The 23,701-nt window shown below is 42.3% G+C and overlaps 1 protein-coding gene across 1 annotated transcript in view; it reads left to right on the top strand.

The window, feature by feature from the left end:
• The window catches only part of shank2a (SH3 and multiple ankyrin repeat domains 2a), a gene marked incomplete at its 3' end in the record, with an annotated part of 109,005 nt that overhangs the window by 46,192 nt on the left and 39,112 nt on the right, over positions 1 to 23,701 (top strand). The window contains exons 11-15 of the mRNA XM_079997888.1: positions 1,703 to 1,833; positions 2,952 to 3,065; positions 9,723 to 9,804; positions 19,516 to 19,598; positions 22,168 to 22,292. Coding sequence (XP_079854014.1) covers positions 1,703 to 1,833; positions 2,952 to 3,065; positions 9,723 to 9,804; positions 19,516 to 19,598; positions 22,168 to 22,292 — 535 coding nt within the window. The remainder of the gene's footprint in view (positions 1 to 1,702; positions 1,834 to 2,951; positions 3,066 to 9,722; positions 9,805 to 19,515; positions 19,599 to 22,167; positions 22,293 to 23,701) is intronic.

Below are 23,701 nucleotides of genomic sequence, written 5' to 3'. Positions count from 1 at the left end.
TGCAATAGTAATTACCCACAGAAATACCACAATGTTTTCCGTATATCATGGAAACGTAACTTACTGATAGATAGATAGACAGATAGATGGATAGTAATCCAAGTAAAAAACTCAACTCAACTTTCCAAAAAAATTATGTAAAAAATTAAAAAATAAATTACGTGCCCAACACCGCACCAAGCAGCTGCCACCTGTCACTGAGAGTGCAGCTCGATTTCCACAGATAACACGGTGAGTTATACCAATGAGAAGTTATGGTTTACAGGCAAACATAGGCCGGAGGGTTGCACTGTGTAGACTGCATAGTGGTTGCTCCATGAGACGAGCAACCAGGAGACGACAGACCGATGCCGAGCCGATGCGGCAAACTCGAAAAATCGTGCTGCATTTCACAGAACCCGGAAAACTCGAATAGGACCAGACATGACTAAACCCGGTGTATTGCTGCCTTCAGCTATAATACTAAAAGTTATAATTATTATTATTTTGCTTATTATTATTAATTGTTATTGTATCAGGGCAGTTATCCTCTATATATTATTTATTACTTTTAGCATCTATCTATCTATCTATCTATCTATCTATCTATCTATCTATCTATCTATCTATCTATCTATCTATCTATCTGTCTGTCTGTCTGTCTGTCTGTCTGTCTGTCTGTCTATCTATCTATCTATCTATCTATCTATCTATCTATCTATCTATCTATCTATCTATCTATCTGTCTGTCTGTCTGTCTGTCTGTCTGTCTGTCTGTCTGTCTGTCTGTCTGTCTGTCTGTCTGTCTGTCTGTCTAGGTATTGGCCACTTTCTAGTGTGTAACTGTTTCTATTGGGCCCTGGTTTTGTGCTCTTGATCACCTTTTCGTCTTAAATCCAGACTTTCAAAATGGTGTATTTTTTATTCCATTTATTATGGAATTTCAGAACTAATAAGCTTATAGAATTTCAGAACTTCATTATGCAGACAAAACCAGTCTTCTTCTGAAACCAAAATCTTTGCTTCCTGCCCTGTATTAAACAGAATTCCAACACCTTAAGCACACTACTGAGTGAAGTGAATTGTGCTGTGCATCCCTTTTGTGGCGAGTGTTGTTATGGAGTGTGCCCACTGAGTGGAGCCCTACCACCACACCATACACTCCAACCATTCACTGTCTGGCTCTGTGCTGTATCCAAAGATACACTGATGGAATGACACGTTGCTCCAATTTGTTGGTTAATCACCAGTGCTGCTCAGCATCGCACCATAAACACACGTGCAATGCTCCGATGAGCTCCGCTGCTTTATCTCTGTCTTTGTAGTAAGACTAAACATACTAATCCATCAAGTTCTGTACAGCTTCCAGTGTGGTTGAAAGGTCTGTATATTATCCAGAAGCCATTGGACCTTAGGGACTGCCGCACTTATTTTTACTGTGTGTCTGTGTGTGTGTGTGTGTGTGTGTGTGTGTGTGTGTGTGTGTGTGTGTGTGTGTGTGTGTGTGTGTGTGCGCGCGCCCGCGTGTGCGCGTGTGTGTCTGTGTGTGTGTTTCTGGAGGCAAATGTGTGCATATGCACACTGTAACTTGTTATATATGTTATATTTCAGATTATACTGAGAACAAGCCTTTATTTACAGGTGATCCCTGTTTACAGCGGCTAAAAGGTAAACGTAGAAATCATTCTGACCCATGGGCTCTTCTTCTCCGTCACTCCCACAGTCACACGGACACGGTGGGCACCAGGAGGAAGCTGTACAGCGCCGTCCCCGGGAGAAACTTTGTGACAGTTCGACCCCACACCCCCCAGGTCGAGGGCGAAATCCACCTGTACAAGAATGACAGGGTCAAAGGTGAGAGGGAGGACAACTGTCAATTGGTTGGTGTGGTATTTTCCTATTGGCTCTCTTGGATGGTTATTGGTTTCATGTCACTTTTGGTGACCTCAAAAAATGTCAAGACAATTCAAGACTACTGTATTTGCATAGCTCTCGGTTAAAGAATATTTTAAAGGACTTTACATACCCACATTCAAAGAACAGTGTTCACTAACCCTGAGTCCATCACAGTGTTAGTTTGCCACAGGAAAAGCTCCTAAAAACAGAGGGAAATGTCTCCCTTCCCAGATGTTAGGTTGTTGAGAGACCTTCTTGGAAATGTTTGAGTTCATTCAACTTCGTAAATTATTATTGGAATAATTATTACAAAAAACACTCTCTCTCATATTTTCTGTCATACGCAGTCATATTCAGCGTTCCAATGTTGTGGGGCCGTAACGACAGTACACAAAACTCAGGATTCAGAACACATCTCAGTTTTGGTACATTTACAGTACGACAGCCAATAAAGAAAACTCATTTGGCAATTGGACAATGCTGACACACAGCCTGCTTCCGAAGCACCACAGTGTCCTCATCATTAATGAAGTTTGCTGGGGAACCGGCATGCTGCTTCAAAAGGAGGAACGCTGTGTGTGTGTGTGTGTGTGTGTGTGTGGGGGGGGGGGGGGGGGGGGGGGGGGGAATCTCGTTTTGTTTTTCGCCACACTGATGAGACCGGCTCACAAGGCAAACTGATCAATTCCGGTGCGTTGCCGCTCTCTGTGGAACCTGGAGCTGTGAATTTTAATTTCATAAAAACAAAACTCAATGCGCAGGAGTGCCATACCGAACGGTTTGCATGGGTGGAAAACTCCGGGTTGAGAAAGTTAAAGTCCTGCCAGTTGGTTTCAATCTTCAAAATCCACATGATAGACTCTAAATGCCAGGGTGGAATTTTACTTTCTGAACTTGGATTTTCCACCACTGACTGTTTGGTTTGAATGTATCTGTTACTATAGCCCAGAGTAAGTGGCTCAATCATTGCTTTTCTGTGGCGGTTTCACTTTGTAGTAGTTTTTATTTTTCTGTGAAAGTCGTTTCACTCCCCTCATTCTCCACCATGCTTTCTTTATTCTTCTCCCTCGGTCCAGTTCTGAGCATCGGAGAGGGGGGATTCTGGGAGGGAAGTGCCCGGGGCCAAGTGGGCTGGTTTCCAGCCGACTGCGTGGAAGAGATCCCCTCCAAAGGCAGCGAGGAGCGGAGCTGTAAGTCCCTGTCTCATTATCAACGTGCGTACTCCCCCATTCTCCTGCCCTTATGATGTAACATCCACAAAGTACACGCTTAACTATTCCGGGAGGTTCTTGATGCATGCGATGATGACAGTGAAAGGATAAGTACGGATCGCCGCTGCCACTTATTACCGAGTGTGTAACAACAAGCACGTCGAGCCTCCTGAACTGGCAAAGTGACAATGTGCCACACACAATGTGTGTGATGCTTGTTTTTTTCTCAACACAAGAGGATTCTTTGGCGTCTTGGTTTTTGAGAAGCGTTCCCTGTGCCGCCACCAGAGGGAGCGTGGCACGGGGTGGTTTTAATGTAGGACACACACTGGCTGGCATCACCCGATACAGAAATAAGGCGGAGTACAAATAAGGCCAAGGCCGTTTCTTAAGACTTTCCCCAGGCACGCGATCCGTGTGTGTGTGTGTGTGTGTGTGTGCGTGTGTGTATGTGTGTGTGTGTGTGTGTGTGTGTGTGTGTGTGTGTGTGTGTGTGCATGTAAAACCAACAGTGGAGAAAGAAGCACTGAGACCTTTTTTTCATTTTGTGCAAGTGAAAGCGTTGACATTTCTACTAAAGTAAAAGTAAATAAGTACTAGCTCTTAAATGTACTTAAAGTATTAAAAGTGCTTTTCATATCCAGTGCCCTGATATAAAACAGCCAATAATAAGTGCTACTGTAGCTTTTCTGTTCCTGCAGATGGGTGCTCATGCAGATTTTAAACTCATATAAATTTGAATCATATACAGTGTATGACTAAAATTTCCCTCCAAAAAGTGGCGTCATTATTATTCACAAGGATATGGTTCTAATGAATCATTGATCTAGGTCTAGTCCCTGATTTAACTAAAGTAAAGGAGGTGTTAGAAACGTAGCAGAGTAGAAAGAATATATATTTGCTTTGAAATGTCAGACAACAGTTGCTATGGAGTGGGCATTCTGTGATGTAGACTCACTCTCATTCCCGTCTCACTGTCTACACACATCTCACGTTCCATCCTCTATCTATCCGTCTATCTGTCCGTCTGTCTGTCTGTCTGTCTGTCTGTCTGTCTGTCTGTCTGTCTATCTATCTATCTATCTATCTATCTATCTATCTATCTATCTATCTATCTATCTATCTATCTATCTATCTATCTATCTATCTATCTATCTATCTATCTATCTATCTGTCTCCCTCTATCTGTCTCCCTCTATCTGCCTCTATCTACTCTAGTTTTACACCAGACTAAGCACTCCATTGCACTGCTAACTCAGCTGTGCCCTGATGTCCTCTGGGTACATGCTAATGAACATATCACGACACACTCTGTCCCTCTAACGAAAAAGAAAATGTAAAAAAAATAGAAAAGGCGACATCACAGTCACTTTTGTCCTTAGCTTCTCTCTCTTTCCTTCTCCCAGTTGTTTATTGGGTCCAGACGACATTGAGAGGGATTGACGCTTTCCTCCTAACTCCTGTGTCTTCTTCTTTTTTTTCTTCTTCTACGTTCCCTCGTGTCACCTGGTATGCAGTTGTCTCGCCTTGTTTAATTATTGGCATTGTTGCAGCAACACGCGGTTGCAGAAGTTGTCGCTCTCACAGACACGCGTGCAGATAGGGGCGCTCCTCTTGAAACACCATTAAAAAAATTCACGATTAGTCTGGACCATGTAGACAACACCACATCATTCATGAATCATGAGAGTGAATTAGAAGGTACTTATAACAGAGTTAAACATGACTTCTAAATGCTGAGAAACCAGCATTAAAGCCTTCTTCCTGATGATCCCCAGTGGCTATTTATGCCTTTGGTTTCTCAGGTGTGTTCTCCTTTTAAACCATACACACACAAGCACACACACACACACACACACACACACACACAATAGTGTGTGTGTGTGTGTGTGCAGTGTGCAGCATAATGATGGAGGCAGATGGGAGCAACATGTTCCTCTCTCTCTCTCTCTCTCTCTCTCTCTCTCTCTCTCTCTCTCTCTCTCTCTCTCGCTCTCTCTCTCTCTCTCTCTCTCTCTCTCTCTCTCTCTCTCTCTCTCTCTCTCTCCCTCTCTCTCTCTTTCTGGCCGCTTGCCGTCCTCTAGGTGGCTTCTTTAAAGCATAACCCCGGGCCCTTGGCATTGGGAGTGCTTATCACACATGCCAGATACAAATTGCCCCGGGGTTTGCCTCTTGAGGAAACCTGCTGGAAAATGGGAGCACAGTATGGCCGCTTGCATCCACTGGGGGGCATGGGCCGTGAGCCCAGCACGGGTCTGTTGCTATTGTGCAGGACATGGACGGCAACCATTCATCAAACATTCGAACAGTTGAAGTGAATTGATTGAAAGACTTAAGTTGGGAAATGCAGGTGACTGAGACATGTAGGTCCGTTCCAAGTGTCCGGAGACAAATGTTGAAGAATGATATGGCAGCTTGATGCTCTCCACCAGCATACTGATACGCCTCAGTAGATCCAGAGTGATCCATTACTCTAGATTTAAGGTTCTGATCCATATCATTGGGTTATGGCTCAGATTAATCAAATTTTCAAGAATGTCCTGGTCCAGACAGCCAGTACAAAAATAACCATTGTATGAAGAGAAGAACCCCCCTTGCATATGTACATCACTGAGTTCCTGATCATTGGGATTGACTATGGCCTTGGGCCTTGGACCTTGGGCCTTGGACCTTGGGCCAGACCTCACAGATGCTGAAAATATACAGCTGCGTATAAACCTGTGCCAAATGGGTTTTGTGTGGGGGCCGTGAGATGAGTTTTCCCCTTGTGTGCTTTTGCCTTTTCTCAAGGTTTCAAACCATTACCCGAACAAAGCACGCCTAAGCTGCATTAATCCTGCCGCATCACATCTATTCAATTAACAGGATTAGGCTAAATTGTTAAAATTAAAATAATACTGTATGTGTGTGTGTGTGTGTGTGTGTGTGTGTGTGTGCGTGTGTGTGTGTGTGTGTGTGTGTGTGTGTGTGTGTGTGTGTGTGTGTGTGTGTGTAGTGGGGGGGCAGGGGGGGCGTAAACGTTCTGTTCTGCACGTTCTCAAGGTCTTACTGCTAAAGTAGAGCCCGCTTGGACATTTTTAGCCTGTAGAATAAAAATAATAATAATAATGCAGGTTATTTTGCTGGAGGTTTTGAAGGGGTGCTTATTCGTCCGCCCTCATAAGAATATATCTAATGTTTCTAGGACGTTTGTCGACAAATCGGCGATTGAGTTGAAGAGCCTTCCTTGCAGTTGAGAAGAACGTGTCAGTGTTCATTCACAATGCTTTAAATGCCTAAATGAGTATCAGGTGAGTAGATAGACACAAAGATAATATTACTCTCTGTAAATAGAGACATCTTGCTCATTTAACAACACCATCCATTACCCTCGTTCTTGTGATGGACACCTCAGGAAACACTTTTGTTTTATATAAGTTGAAAGAAATAGCAGATATCCCAGTTATGATTCCCTGTTTAAAGTCATCCTTAGAGGCCATAAACAGGTGAACATAGTTCAGGAGACAGGGGAAGCCCATGCTGGTACCAGGAGATGATTCCAAAACACATCACATTAGAAATGGTTCTTATGTGTTATTGTATATATAAAACATACAATATCGAGTTTATCAATTTGATCAATATTTCTCACAAAAAAAGCAATTTCACAATCGGATCATAAGCATAATCATAACCAGGTATTCTTCTGACCTCTTATGCCTACGCTGAGTTTTGAGCTCGCTCAGATCCTTAGTCTACAAACCTAAAGTCAATATCTAGTGAATTTTATCAGCAGCCACCATTATGTGACATTTTCACATAACTACCACTGGACATTTTGGTCTGATTTTCAGTTTTTCAGATTTTTTTTCTTCCGCAAATAATGAGACTCTTTGTAAATAAAGAAAGAGACTTTGTCCTGCTCCGGACTCTGGCTACCACTCGGCACAATCCTCTGCAAAGTCGTTTAAACAATGCTCATCTATTTTAATCCTGATAAAGAGTGAAGAGGTGCTCCAGCTTATTCGCTGAACTCTAAAGGCGCTGCGGGCCGCGTCAAGGTCTTTCTGTCATAGACTGTGTTGGTTATCTCGTTAAGTATCGGCAAAGATGTAGCCGTGCAGGTTTTCGGGGCCTCCAGCTCCGAGCCGGCGGACAGCTTGTCCACATTCTGCAGACATGACCCGTCACTGACACTGCAGACTTACGTTTTGTTATTACAATCTTGCAAATCTCAACAATTACATAACTAATCCATCACAAATGACTCGTCTTCCATCGCATAGTGTCAAACATAGTGTCCGTCTGATCAGGGAAGAAGTGATGCCGCAGTCAATACCTGGCCGCTCACGATGCTTTTTTACCGATCTGAAAATAGTTTATGGTTCCGACTTATTCTGGGAGGTAATAAATGATGAATGACGAAATTATGTTTTTACATTTGAAACCTTGTTCATCCAATACACTAGGTCAACATTTTGTTGCTCAAGCTGCGGTTTGTTATTTAACTTGGGTTTAGCTGTGATAAGTGAACTCTAATCCACAGTATCCCCCCCTTGAAGCTTAGCGAAGATTATCGCTCGTAAATAATCTTCCCTCGCTTCATTTTGCATTCTGTCTGTAAGATTGATGTCACAGCAGGAGTGAGAGGGACGCAGAATGATGGCCGGTCGTGTGTTTTTCCGGGTTTGGTGTTTTCTGGTGCGCACATATTGAGAAATATATTCCTGGAACGGTAACAAACGCTGGAATGAGTGAACTAAAGGATATATTCCGTCCAATGTGACGTATCGCTCCTTATTCACATGCAGGCAAGCCTACTCACACTTGCACTTCATACAACCACCTTGATAGCCACACGCACGCACACACACACACACACACACACACACACACACTGAGGCCTTTAAAACTGCCACAATTGCACCTCGCCTATTGATCTGTGACCATAGGAACCAACAAGCACAGTCGGACAACAGTTGCTATGGAGTGGGCATTCTGTGATGTTGTAGACTCTAATTCCCGTCTCACTGTTTATGTGTTTCTCTTATATCTCACGCTCCATCTTCTATCTATCTAACTCTATGTGTCCGTCTGTCTGTCTGTCTGTCTGTCTGTCTGTCTGTCTGTCTGTCTGTCTGTCTGTCTGTCTATCTATCTATCTATCTATCTATCTATCTATCTATCTATCTATCTATCTATCTATCTATCTATCTATCTATCTATCTATCTATTTATCTTATATACAGCATGTGCTCATCAACCAAAACATTCATCTATTTATGCTGTATTTCCTTTTCCCTTCGCTCTCTCTCTTGCATTCTCTCTTCTCTCGCTCCCTCTCTCCATCTCTCTCTCTGTATCTCTATCTCTCGCTCTGTGCCTCCCTCCTCCGGTCCCACAGTGTGGACAGAGAATCAGGAGAGAAATGTTCCCGCTAAAGATGGTCGGACCCGAGCCAGAGCAGAGGAGATGAAGTTTCTGTAAAAGTATGACAGCTGGTGTGAAATGATGTGTGAAAGAGAGAAACTGCTGAAGAGGGCAAGCGGATCAGGAAGGGTAGAGCGGGAGGAACACACACTCACCCTCTGGGAGTGTGAGTGTGTGAGTGTGTGTGTGTGTGTGTGTGTGTGTGTGTGTGTGTGTGTGTGTGTGTGTGTGTGTGTGTGTGTGTGTGTGTGTGTGTGTGTGTGAGGGTGAGAGGTGAGTGTGTAAGAGAGAGGGTGGGTGTGTGTGGGTCTTAGGGATAGAAAGGAGACCCACAGTCCATGACCTGGTGGTATCTGGATTCTGGATGTGGCCTATACAATTCAGGGCCTGACACTGGTGGTTGCCAAGTGGTTGACAAGTTGGCAACCGTGCTCAGCTTTTGGTTGCCAAGACTGACAAAGTGCTTGCCGATATTTGATCTACAAAGCCCTAGTCCATTTAATCTGTGATTGATTTTTTGGGAAAAAAGCAGTGAGGAGGAGGAGAAGTGCCTTTCTGAAAAGTTATTGGGGTATCGTTCAACTTTATTCATTAGACCCACACATGAACAACCTCACTTGTTTCGCCATGATATCCATGATCATCTTCAGTTTCTGAACAGACAATGAGGTATACCACGCTATTTTAACATATAAAAAGTGGTCGACAATGGGACAACCAAACCTCAGAAGGTTGTTGACAACGGCCCAAATGTAGTTGCCTGGGGCAACTGGGCAGCTGTCAAGCACTGTGGTTGAAATGTGCTCGTCTCCCAAAAGTTGCACCTACAAGCAAGAAGTGGCTTGTGGCTTTGTTGTGGGGGGGTTCTGGGAAGCCTGAGGTTCTCTCCTTAAGCGCAGGGACGAGTATAAAGTTGTATGGCTAAACTTACCCTGCTAATTATCAGCACAAGGGATTTAACAACAGATCACGTGTGTTATTGTATAGCACACATGACATTCAGATCATTCCCTTCAGTTCAAACAAGTTTTTTTGTAGATGAGTGTCAGACAATTTGTCTTGTCTTTGCTTTCATTCTCATGTGCTGTAAGGTGTCCTGTTCTAAACATTCACATCCTACTGTATGTTCTGAATTTAATACAATCCATTAAACCATAGACAAAGACACAGTAGCTCTTGCTATTTTCCAGATCAGACTGTTGATGTGATCCTGTTCTAATTTGGCAGATTCCCGGGCAGATCGCACTGACAGACGCAAACTCTTCAGACACTACACCGTGGGGTCCTACGACAGCTTCGATGCCTCCAGGTAAGATATGGCCGATATGTATGCCTGTTTTTAAAGCATGCCAAAGGTAATTATGTTGTGTTCAAACCAGAAACCAGTAAAGCTCAGGATCCTTTGTACAAAAACGAAATTGCTTGTTAAAAACGCGTTCCACAATGACATTTCTTATTGGTTCTCTTTTTTTTCACGGACTAGTGATCAATCTGGGAGAATGTTTGAAGTGTGTATCAAGGGGAAGGGGCAGTGCTTCTTTGTGAGATTTTCATCAGCAGCTTGGTTGAATTAATGTATAAAGAAGTGAATTGTATGAGACAGATGCCTACACACATTTTTTCCAGCTTTAATGGACCGCACCGCTAACCAGCTTCATCTAAAACGCAACTTTTTTTCGACAAAGTTCTTGCGCACCTTTTCTTGTAAATGTAATACGACTGAGGAAGAGGACGGGGAGAATGTTATATCAGGTCATGTTGAGAAGAGAGAGAGAGAGAGAGAGAGAGAGAGAGAGAGAGACAGAGAGAGAGAGAGAGAGAGAGAGAGAGAGGGAGAGAGAGAGAGCTCCAGTATAATGGTACCTGACATGGAATCCCAAGGTTCCCCCTGTCTTCTCCTCTTACTTTGTCCTTCTGCTAGTCTTTTCTTCTCCTCCTTTGCTGTCACACCCATTTCAAAACACGCTTTATTAAGAGGGGTGAAAGATGGGTCTCCCTGGAGTATTGGCTTGTGTGCATGTGCCTCTGCACACGCGTACTGTATGCGTGTTTTATTTTCCAAGTATGAGTTTGTGTGTGTACTTGCACTTGTACATGAGCGAGGGAGTGAAGAAGGGAGCTATCAATAGAGAGAGAAAGTGAAAGGGGAATGCCCGGACATGAACAAATCTTGTTACGGGGAATCAATCAGAGGTGCGCCAAATGTCCTTGTAGAGACATGAATATGAATGGGCTCCGGTCCATCAGGGTGGTGTTTGATCTAACCACCGTCCAATCAGGCCTTTTGTACTCATTAGGCAGCTGTCCAAGCGTCTCCAAGTATGGGACGATGGGACTTACATAGCAAAACACATGTAGAGGACACCAGAGCGACAAAACACCCAAACAGAGGTCATTATGAACCAGGGCTCCTGGAACATCCTTTCTCGTGTAAGTTGGGTTTCATATATGGAATACGAACACAACTAATGTGTGGGTTAAGTGATACTACAGAGAAATTGACTTTTATGCATAGTATACACCAAATACACAACCGCAAGGAAAGAGGAAAGCCAAGAGTGCCAAGACAAATTTGAAGATCTTCATGAGATCTCTCTTAAGGGTCGTGGAGAGTGCAATCCCGTCTCCTGTAGTTGTTTGATTTGAGATGGTCAGAAACTCTTGCGATCAGTCCCAGACTAGCCTGCGCTCTAGCGAGGATATCAGGTTGGCTTGATATTATCTTAAGTCTTAAGTCAAGGTCAAGTTCAAATTCTTGTCTTGGCTGATTCTAGATCCTTCTAGTTCCTTCTAGGTCTTCAGCTGGTGCCTAGGAATAATAAAAGGTAGAGATAGAGAGAGACCCAACCATCTTCCAGCTACAGTGATTGGAGAGGACGGAACAAATCTGTTCACTTATTGCCAAACATGGAGACCGGCACTGTAAACACAGTCCTGCCCCTAAATAACCTTTGAGCTCCAGGAGTGGCCTGGTCCCCTGTCCCCTAACGAAAAAAGGTGCCGCTACTCCTGCCACCCAAGATGTTTTCCTCTGAGTACTATTTCATGCGCTTTCCCAATGTGGAAGAGGAAGCTAAACCCAACCACCAAAGCAGCCTCCGACAGAGGACGCGTAATCCCTGGAATTGTCTTCGGGATTTTTTTTCAGTGACGTCACTATACTCACACCCAGTGGAAAAGACCTCACAATTTAATTCAGGAATATAAACATGTTCCTGTGTTCGGCATAGATTACGATGATTTAATCACTCCGAAAAGACTCACTATGCATAACAAATGTGATTGGCTACGGGGCAGACGTGGGTCTCGTTGTCTATTTATGAACGTTGTGATTGGCCCGGTTCACAAAGAGTCCTCGGCCCCTGAATGGTGCAGTGAGTGAGGGGGAGCAGGAACAGTCCTAGTGGGAGACAAGGTGTTGATCGCAACCTGGGTGTAGTCTCCATAGAGTACCCTTCTTATGTGTACACCCAAAGCGCTGTCCTTGGTGCTGAAGATATCCTGGATAGTACCACATGGTCCAACTTCCACCCCCACATGCCAGACAATATACAAAGTGGAATTACATTGTGGGTTGAAAAAGAATGTCAAGTGTCAAAATTGAGACATCAATCTATTAAAAAAAACAAAACTATTTCCAGACAAATAATATTTGGCCGAAATTGATTTTTAATAGATTGATGATGATGATGATGATGATGGTGATAATGATAATGATGACAATCATATGACTGGATTCACAAATGAGACCCAAGAGGATTACTTAAATCACTTAAAATGGTGTTTTTGTTCACTATGTGTTAGTGGCTGGCAGTACAGAAGAATTTACTAGCGCAATGATAATATGGAATTTTACATAATAACATTTGATAAATATTAACAAATGTTCGTATGCATTCATATCTCATGTCACATAGTGCGAGATCAGATTGAACTAATGACATTAGGCCAGACTCTTATTAAAGAATTGCCATACCACACACTACAGAAAATTGGGGTGTTTTTCTCTCCACACTGCGTGCTCTACTGGTTATTAGAGCTATAAATGGTCAAAGTGACATATTCCTCATTCCTCAAGCAGATTTCCTGTGGCAGGTCTCACTCAGACAGCCACCTTCCTCCCGGCACAACAGCGATGCTGGAGGGAGTGTTCGTATTTGCGTCTAATTTGGGTCAAGGTGAAATGTCTCCTCCTGCTAACCCTCAAGCTACAGAGGATGTAGGCTGAAAAGTAGCAATATGTGAATCTATTATTTTAATATATATTATTATCTCTTGAGAAGCGAGGCTTTTCCATGTCAGAAAACACCGGTCCAGAGAAAGCAGCGACATGTACTCTACTCTATGTATATAACTAACCATAACCATAACTAATTCAGTTTCAATTTTTAATCGATTACGGATTTTGATTTTACTGTCACTTAGACTGAGACTTTCCTTTGCTCTTGAAAGATTCATCGTTGTTTTGAACCTTGCAGTGGTTTCAATTTAACTTTGCAAGAAGTACCAATTTTCTGGCCTGTGTATTTACGTGCAGGAAAATATTGTTTATTTGCCAAATAGCGGTTAATTGCAGCCGTTTTTCAAGGCTGTTTTTTTTTTTCTTCTTCAAATTGTCAACAGAAGTAAAACATAAACAGACCTGCAGATAGTGCTGTTTTTTGAAAGCATATTTATTGGTTGAAGACCAAGAGGTGTTTGTCAGGACTGGAAATTTCTGCAGTTGTTTTACATTTCCCTGCATTTAAAAACTGAACATGAAACATTAAGCCTTTCAATTTGTAGCTCTTCAATTTCAATATGAATATATGAATTCAATAGCCTTTTTAGAGTCTGGACAGTAGACACCGTCCTGCAGTACAGTGAAGTTTCACATTGCCTGACCAAAAAAAAAAGGCTTCAGTTTGCAATAATGTTGTTTTGCAATGATTGACGGCAAATATTGTGAGGGTCTCTAAGAGCAACAACAATCATGTAATTTCATTAATCCACCGTTGGATTGTTTAGCCAAAACACAGCATCTTACAACTTAAATGACTCTCAGTCTGCATTTAATTTGATTGATGGCTAATATTTCTCTGGGGAGGAAATTGAAGCTTAATTGAGGCTCTTCAGCGACACTCACTTTACACGTCTCTGTTTTGATGAAGCAGCAGTCACTTAGTTATCCCCTCTCGCCGCTTGTTCAAAAAAGATGGCATCCTCGATAAAAGCCGCTCCACTTGTTCTCTAACCCGACACACTGACCTATTAAAACTGCCGGTGTCAAATTCATGTGATCAAGGTGTGATTACTGCCGCCTGGTCAAGGGGAGGCTGTACGATAACCTCCAGTATGTTAGCAGTGGGGGCCCGCTTACCTTTCTAAACACATTGGGTTGCTAAGGGAACTGCTCTGTTGCTAGGACAGCAGTCGCTCTCTCTCTCTCTCTCTCTCTCTCTTTCTCTCTTTCTCTCTCTTTCTCTCTCTCTCTCTCTCTCTATCTCTATCTACTTCTCCTCTCCTCTCATCGCACACGTCTACCCAGTCAACGTATTCCCAACACCTAATATGGGTTGAGTGACGCAGCATCCTTGCGACGGAGGTGTTCCTTGTGGGCTTCAGAGGGTCTAACTCGACAAAAACGTGAGACAACAGGAGAACGAAGGTCTGCAGGCTGCAAGGTTGGGTCTATTTGGCATTATCAGATGGATAGTACATAAAGGGACGCCTATGAAAACACATACCATACCAGATAAAATCTAAATCCTATTACGTCTCTATAGTGACGGATTACACAATCATTATTATTTTTTATTTTTTTTTCTCAAGATGGTGACACAAATTGTGTATTCCCTCATCAATCCCATATAGAGCAGAGGTAGAGTAGCCCCCCTAACCCTCTAACAACAGATAATACTTCTTTTTTGGGAGCAAATCTCTTAATTCATGTGACAGGAATTTGATGACATCATCATGGGTTCCCTTACCAGTTCCCTCAGGGGAACTGGTAAGGGAACTGGAACTGGTAAACTGGAACTGGTAAAATAGCAACGTAAAAATAACCAATTTGTCAAAATGTGGAAGAATAACATTTATTTGCATGAGCCTCCTAAGACCAGAGCTGATGGTTTCTAGTCCTTAACTCTGATTGGCTCAGTCATGTTCTAAGCCGTTGTATAATATTGATATACCACACCTGCGACCATACGACAATTGAATTCTATATTAATGCGCCAAGTTGTTAACAGCTGATTAACAGCTGATACGGAGACATTTTGTTTGTCATTGGGATTCACTCGGCGGATTAACAGCGGATAAATGGTGTGGAGGGTTGGACAGCGGACATCACAGAGCCCGGTCTGCAAAGCAGGACTGTGCAGAAACCTTCGGGGGAAAGGGAAATATGGCCGTGACTAGTCACAGATGTGAATCATCCTTACGATATCCTTGCTCCTGGCACTGTGCCATCACAACGCTCCTGTCCAGAGCAAAATACCTCTGGAGGCCTTCTTCACATACTTTACCATCAATGAAAATGTGCAATGGACAAGAGAGACCTATTGGTCACAGAATGAGTTTATTTTTGTGTCTCTTGCCAACCAATAGTAGCCTATTTTAAAAGGAGAACTCTGGTGTTCTTTTACCTAAACCTTATTTTTCGATCGCTTGGATTCAAACCCGAGTGAATCTTCTAGATTGGTCCATTCAGATGGAGAGAAGAGCTGCAGCCAACGGCCACGCAATCACCAACTTTCTTTGGTGAACGCGATTTGAAAAATAAGGTTTAGGTTGAATACCGGTGCTCTCCATCGTCAGAATCAGAATACTTTATTTGGCCAGGTACATTTACATGAACTAGGAATTTTTCGGGTGATTTTGGCTGCGTGTCTACAGACGACTAGCATTACAATTCGTTCGAGAAAAAAACTATTAACAAAAAAAGAAAAGAAAAAGCTAAATATACACAAATAGCCGAAGAAAAATAGCAAAACGAGAATAGTCAAATATGTAAAATATACAGATATGGAATGTGATCCTATGCACAGGATAAGTTATTGGAATGTTATAATTTATGATTATAAATGACTGTGTATTATTTTTGTGCAATCACTGCATCACCATGGGGTAGAAGCTGTTCTTGAGGCGCGAGGTTTGGGTCCTGCAGGCGCAGCCGCTCATAAAGTGGTGGTGCCCTGGGTGAGAAGGGTCAGCTGCAAGCTTCCTCGCCCACCTCAAGGTCCTGGAGGGAAGGGAGGTTGCAGCCTTTCACCTTCTCTACAGAAAGAATGATCCGCAAACCACCATTAAATAATATGTGTTGTTGAGCATGGGCGTGCTTCCATTACATTGCTATAGCCAGGGTTCTGTTAAAGCAATAAGCCTTGTAAGGCCAAGTGTTACAGTGATTATAAGACGGCACTGTGGGTATTCACCCTTTAAGTTGCACTGTGGAAATGTGATTTTATAAAGATGGATACAGCAGCTGGCCTGATTGGCACCAACATGGCGATCCACATGATTCAGACTCTTTCAATATCGCAGCTGTTGGTGAAAATGTGTTCCATGCATGACAATGTTTTGGCTCCTGGCCTATATGAGAAATCCCGAATCCATCCTCTTCGTCGCAGATGTTTTGAAACATCTCAACACAAAGCTACGCACATCACGAGGCTGTAGGGAGAGAAAATGGGTCACGGTTTAGTCCACGTGGTTGAAGGGGTTCTGGAGCTTTCTGTTCCAAAAAGATTGGGGGGTGGCGGGGGGGGGGGGGGGGGGGGGGCTGTGGTGCCAAAAGATGAGGGGGGAATTGTCCGATTAGAGGAATCACTGTTTACGGCCAAGTGGAAGTTCAAGAGCTCCCTTTCATTTTCCAGTAATCCTGCTCTTGTGCAGGAGAGGCTTTATTACACTTGAGGGAGATCTTCATGCCCACAACTACCATAAGATTCTATTGTGGTTACGATAACTCATGATTGATTTTGGTGTATGCAAATTGTGTTCTTTTTGTTCATCTTTGCTGGATTGGGAGCAAGGTAGGCCTATTGGGAGTCATGCTATGACAATAATGATAATTATAATAAATAAAGCTGGAGGCAACAACAATCTTTTTCTTTCAATATTGTGACTGACCTTGATGACTGGATTTTTTGACAATGGCTTCTTTTTTGTCTTAGATTGTCAGTTTTATAGATTATCCGTCTCTTTTGTAATGAAGATACCATTTATGTAACCTTAACATTAATTTGCAATTATTATGGAATAATTACTCAAGCTCACAAACACTTTCTGGCTTTTCATTACAGTTTAAGCGTGGTTATAGGACAATGTTTATACATGACGTTTATTACCAAAAAAACATATTTTATTTTTTATTTGAACCTATATGTTTTCATTGTTATAACGTACCTTGCTGCATTGAAGTACATCCAGAGTTTCTGTGATGGTAGATATTGTGTGTCGTATGCGTCAATTATGACGTTGATTTACGATAGCAGTGTAATTTACATATTAAGTAAAGTTGATTTTTTTGTTGGATTACATTTTCAGTAAGTTCTGTTTCCACGATTGGATTTTGAACTCATCACTGACTGCCACATTAGTGTTTTTGAGGGACTCTCAGACCACATTTCAAGGATTTCTTTAAATTTTTTCATTAATCTGGTAAAGTAATTTTGACCACGGATTTGAAATATCAATTGAACAGATCTACAGACATCTACCAGGTAAGAAGCTAAATCAAGTTCAGTTCAAGTTCAAGAGATTATTTGTCACATACATATACATACATAAATATACATGTAAATCGATAGTTTGGTAACTTCTAAAGACTACGAAGTGACCGAGTCCATGCCACACAATGGACATGGTCCAGCTGGACATTCTAAATCGCAATCTGTACATTTATAGGAAATAATATGATGACGTCATAAAGCGCCTTACTGTAAGTCTCATTATCGACACCAATTACAATTTTTTTTGTTCCCACGGCGACACAAGTTTTCCGAGTCTTCGTGACATGCAGAATTACTAATACAAGTCGTTTCACTTGTTGCGTGTTATTACTTTATCCCAAAAATGAGTTCCATTCAGACTGATTGAACACTGCATGTCTCTCAGAGATGTTTCATCAACTTTTTAAACTTTTGGAACTAAAATAAATCGGATATGATTCGGACCCGTTGCTGTGGAGCTGCAAGCAAACTCCATGTGTGAGGACACAAACACAGAATATGTTTTGGACTGTCTTCGACTCCTACAGTTTGTGTTACGACTGGCCCGAATGCTGCAAAATAAGGAGGGACATGGCACCAGGTTAGATGCGAACAGAATGCGTTTATATTTACAAAAAGGGCAAAATAGATCAAATATCAAACGCCCCGCCAACGTCAAGCAGGTAAGACGATACACACACACACACACTCGCACACGCAAGCACACACACACGTGCGGTCTGCAACCACTACAGAGCGATGGAGTCTACACCACACAGCTCACATGGTGTGAATGTGCGTTTGTAGCCACAACCTGCACATATACAAGGAATTGGATGATGATGTCACAAATCCTCTTACTCCACAAACTCATCTCACTTCACCACCTGACCAGATGTTTTAGGACCTTGGCAGGCGGGGGACGCACAAACATTCAGCTACTTCCGGACGGATTTAATCGTTTTTTCACAAATTCGTGCTCCGTATGTGGATCGATATGGATGAAACTTGAACCACATCTGATACGTCCCAGTTCTAACAAGACCTCAACCGTCTCCGTAAATCCATTGGTTGTCCTGTTCTGGACACTTTTAGCCCAAAAAGTGCCAAGGAGAATAATTATAATAACAATCCAAACAATAACAATAGAGATGGATCTCTAATAATAAGAAAGTAATTTACATAAACACAAGTCATATTATACACTATTGTAGATGCATGCTGACAAAGTTATACAGTAGCCTGTTGTTAATTTTATTAATATTATATTATTAGATTATGCACATTTTAGTATTTTTTGTATTTTTAGAGATTATAGAGCTTATGATGCGTGATCACCGGGTGTCAAGACATTTCACTGCATATATGTATGACCGTATGTATATGTGACAAATAATCTCTTGAACTTGAATTAATTGAGTTATTCATTGTAACTTTTGACAATTAAATGTGATGTATTTCATATGAGTTTAATTAGGTTAAGTGTTTAAAACATCAGTGGTGGGATCATTAACCCTATGCATAAAAAAAAACAGCCGAAGTAACGTGCAGAAGTTCAATGCCCTCCTGGGCTCGTCAATTAATCTAAGGATCAATTAGTCAATTAGTCGATCGGACACTGTCACCGTGTATGTGTTGTAGTAAGCTACTACAGTCAGCCCTTCCTCCCCTACAGCGTCCCCCTCGCTTTCCCTCTCTCTCTCCCTCTCTCTCGCTTTGCCTTCCTCTCTCTCCCTCTCTCCCTCTATCTCTCTCTCCCTCCTCAAACATTTCATCGCATCCCTCCTCCCCAAGATTCCCTCGCCTCTCTCGCTCTGAAGCCACATCGCCGATCGCTTTTTCTTCCTTTTCTCCTTCTTCTTCTTCTTCCTTTCCTCTCGTTTTATTTTTAAACTCGCTCCCACCGTCCGTTCGCAGCGATCACCCTCGTCACCGTTCAGCCTTCATGTTGCCTCCGCTCGACGTCATCCTTCCGTATCGCTGGCAGGAGGCTGCGCGGCGGCTCTCCCTCTCCCCCCGGGGGTAACGCTTCGCCCCGACGGGGGTAAATCTCGGAGGGAGATCCGATCCGATCCGATCCGGAGTTATATTACAGGGTGCCGGTTGGTGTTTTTTGGTCACCCCTGGCTGGACATGCTGTCTCCGGGCGGCTGATCCAGCTGGACGCCGGCGAGGACCCCCCGCTCTCTGAAGGGGAGGGGGGGGTTCCTGCCCTAACCCTGCCCGGCCATGAGCCTCCGCTCCGGGACCGGGAGGGCGACCTCCACGGCCATGCTGCGCATGATGGGCTGCGCTAACGGCCGCTTTGCGCGGCATCTGCTCCACAGTGACTGCGTGGTGGAGGAGAAGACCGTGGTGCTGCAGAAGAAGGACAATGAGGGGTTCGGCTTCGTCCTGCGGGGGGCCAAAGGTAAGACACCGCCTGGATGTGGAGCTTTTACCGCTTTATTCGCGTCCATATCCACTGGAGGCTTCCATGGTCACTTGGCAATGTGAGGGCGTCCACCAAGAATGATTCACTGTTTCTTAGATTTAAGTTTTTTTCTCTTTTTGGATTTTATTTGATGTTTATTTATGTATTCATTCATTTATTATTATTGTTGTTATTTTTTTAGTATTTATTTTTCTATTATTTCGATTTTGTTTGTTGTTTGCAGGCCAAGTATAGCCCAATTTTCCATCCAGAATGATTCACTGTTCCTTCATTTTTTTCTGTTTTGTTTAATTTAATATTTATTTATTTATTTATTCATTCATTCATTCACTTATTTAGTTAGTTATTTAGTTATGTATTTATTTGTTTATTATTATTATTTTTATTATTTTTTAGTAATTAATTTTTTTCTTATTTAGATTCTTTGTTGCATGCAGGCCAAGTATAGTGCAATCCATTTCATCCAGAATGATTGACTATTCCTTATATTTCAGTTGACAGGTTTTTTTAAGATTATATTTATTTATGTTATTTTATTTTTTGTCATTATTTGGAGTATTTATTTATTTGTTTGTTTATTCATTCGTTCATTCATTCATTCATTCATTTATTTTGCATCTAGGCTGAGTATAGCCACATTTCTGTTTTGGATGTGAATTTTCTTTAAACAAAATTCTTTCATCAATTGAAATGAAATATGCGTAATGCATGGATGAACCCATCCATATTAACCCTTCATCCCTTTTATTGGCTTGACAGGCTGCACTTCAGCCCCAAAACGACTTGACTAAGGTCATTTGTAAGTCTTGGGTCACGTCATCTCCAACATAGGTTTTTATAGGGAAGTAAAAGTCAAATTTATTTGAAGTGCATTATCAGCCACTATTATCAACACGGGTGTCAATGCAATTCACAAAATATAGTAAAAGATGACACTCATCTGAACATATCATACATACATATCATAAATACATAAATACATAAATACATACATACATACAAAGCCATAAGAATAGCCACAAGAAGTGCACCTAAGTAAGGGGCACAATGCAGGGTATCTGTATCTGTATGATGGAAAACAAAGACAGTGAATAAGAGCGAAGGAAGGTAGAGAAAACAAACACTGAGTGTTATGCAAAGATACAGAACTGCCAACAAGACAACTCACGCACACACTCACACGCACACAAAAATACACACATCATCAATCGTCTTAATTCCTCTCTCTCTCTCTCTCTCTCTCTCTCTCTCTCTCTCTCTCTCTCTCTCTCTCTCTCTCACACACACACACACACCCAGTTCAGAGTGCACAGGGCTGTTACACCTGTATTGTTGTGGTACAACTGGCCTTTCCGGCAGTTTGATGTTTTAGCATGCCATGAGATCTATAAATAGCCAGCATGAGCTGTTGCGTTGGTTTCTATGACGATTGCCACCATGTCATAATCCACGCTGCATTCTGTATCCATGTGGCACCGGGCGATTGGTCTATGCCATGGTTACTGTCTGAGGGTTAGCACGGTCATGTTTTTCTGTCTTAAGACGAAGATAGATAGAAGTAGAGACAGAAGAGAGAGTGAGACAGGAGGAGTGACGGAGAGGAGAAGAAGAGAGAGAGAGAAGGATTTGGCCTAAAAAAAAACATGCCGAATGTTCTAGTCATCCTGACAAACACTGCTATCACCCCAGGGAACTGACCCAGCCCTGCTTATCCCGTGGGCACTGCGGGAAACACACACATGCACACACACACACACACACACACAGACACACACACACACACACACACACACACGCGAGCGCGCATAGTGATACTCACTGTCACATAAGCTTACATCCTCTTTTCGTTGCCTCCCTGCCTCTCTTTCTCTTTTACTCTCTGTATCTCTGTCTCTCGGGCCTGCTGCCTCTTATTCTGTTTGTCTGTCTGACTTTCTTATTCTCTCTCGCTCTCTCTCTCTCTCTCTCGCACACACATTTACACACACATTTACACACACACCTGCAGAAGCATAGACTTCCTGGTTGTGCACAGCCCCTTATAGGAGCTAAAACATTGTGTCTTCCAGTTAGTTGAGCTAAAGAAAGTGTCACTTGGTTTTCTCTCAGTGATATACCCACTGACCATGGCTCATGATATTTTATGCGCATGGCAATACAAGCACACACATTAAATGCAACGTTTGACTGCAGTCAAACGTTGTATTTTTAATCCAATTTTCATACTTTTAATTTAAAAAAAGGCAATACTGTTTAAAATACAACAAAAAATAGCTGCAATTGTTCTATCTTCATTACAGAAGCATGTTACATTAAATGCACATTAAATGTGTGAGCCATAGTTTGACAAATTAGAATGTGGAATAATGTGAAAAAGTGTCAATTTGGCAAAAAAGCTAAAATTCAAGACGTTTTTTTTTTTTGACTAATGGGTCAGTATACACACACACACACACACACACACACACACACACACACAATAAAGTACTTTTAATGACTATTAAAAAACTCTACATCTAACCTGTCTCTGCCCCCCCCATCGCAGCGGACACGCCCATCGAAGAGTTCACACCCACCCCGGCCTTCCCCGCGCTCCAGTACCTGGAGTCCGTGGACGAGGGGGGCGTGGCATGGCAGGCAGGCCTTCGGACCGGGGACTTCCTCATTGAGGTGAGGAATCTTTCCAGTGTCGGGTAGGGGTCGAAGGAAAGTATTGATAACTCGTGAACTGTGATTCTTTGATTTCCGAGACCGCTTCGAGTCGAGCGTGACGGGATGATGGCTGTAGAGAACGGTTCATTCTGATCAATGGGAAGGATTTCATGAGATAGATGGAATGGAGGATGCAGAAACGGCAGCTACATCTGGTTTTTGGGCTTTGTGGCTTTGACCTTTGAACTCCTGACTATTGGCTGCTTTGCAGCCACGCTTGTAATCTAGGAATTTAAGTCTATTGGTGTGTTCCACTGATTGTAATAGAGAAACTCCAGATTAGAGCTGTAAACTGCTGATACGGTACAGACAGTGCTCAGTCCAATGTGTTTGGAAAGCTTTGGAAAGCTATATACAGTACAGTATACTGTGTTTATATATATATATATATATATATATATATATATATATATATATATATATATACTGTATCTGTATATAGAACTCCACTCCGGGATTTTGAGTCTACCCTGTGGATTTGTTAATTTGCATCAAGCCAGAAGTCCCAAGAAACGAGTGAGCGGATCAGTGCAGGGCTGGAGCAAAACATGGCAGGGTTTTTATTTTCTGAACCTGGAAGTTTTCAGCTCAACAATGCACTCTGAAAGAAGAGTGTGTTGTAAAGCTGTGTTCTGATCTGATCTGATCTGAAAGACTTTTTCATCCCTTTGGGTGTGCCGGAGAAGGTGCGCATGATAAGTGTAAATTATTCCCACCGTCATATTCTTTTATATAAGCGGTTACGTCAAATTAACTGTGAGGGGAGGGAGAGTCGAGAACTACAACAGGGTCTGTTTTTGTCTGTTTGTGTTATCTATCTTCTTTTAATATGTGTGAATGTGTTCGTACATAACGATGGGGTGTGTGTGTGTGTGTGTGAGGGGCACTGCACTCAGTGAGAGTTTGTCTTGTGCTCTTGCTAAATGGAGCATCAAATGAGGAGAGAAAACTATATCTGTATCTGCCACTGTCTCTCTATTTCTCTCTTCTCATCTGGGTTTAATTGTTTATTTATTTATTTATTTTTTGCTGCTTTTGTCTTTTTTTTTTTTCCTCATCCAGTGATCAAATCCTGTCTTTGTCTTACGTGAGTTTGAGCCTTTCTGAGTTCTTTCCGTTGCGGAAATTAAAGATATCACAAAATCTTCAATTTTTGGAGCCGGGCAGTATACTGTAGCTTTGAGAATGTTTGCTGCATCCACAGTAAGCTGACTAAATCTCACCAGGCAGCCCACACTCTTGAATGAATGTGAGCCGATAACCTTCACATCGGCTGATTCCAATCACTGTACTTATTTACTTGGACAAGCATCCATCTTAAAGTGACCACACGCTGTTTTTTTCTTTTTGGTTGGAAGAGAATATTT

The sequence above is a fragment of the Zeus faber genome, assembly GCF_960531495.2.
Source record: "Zeus faber genome assembly, chromosome: 3".
In the NCBI taxonomy this organism is placed as follows: Eukaryota; Metazoa; Chordata; class Actinopteri; order Zeiformes; family Zeidae; genus Zeus; species Zeus faber.
Note: the sequence above shows the minus strand (reverse complement) of the source record. Positions and strands in the feature narration are given on the sequence as shown.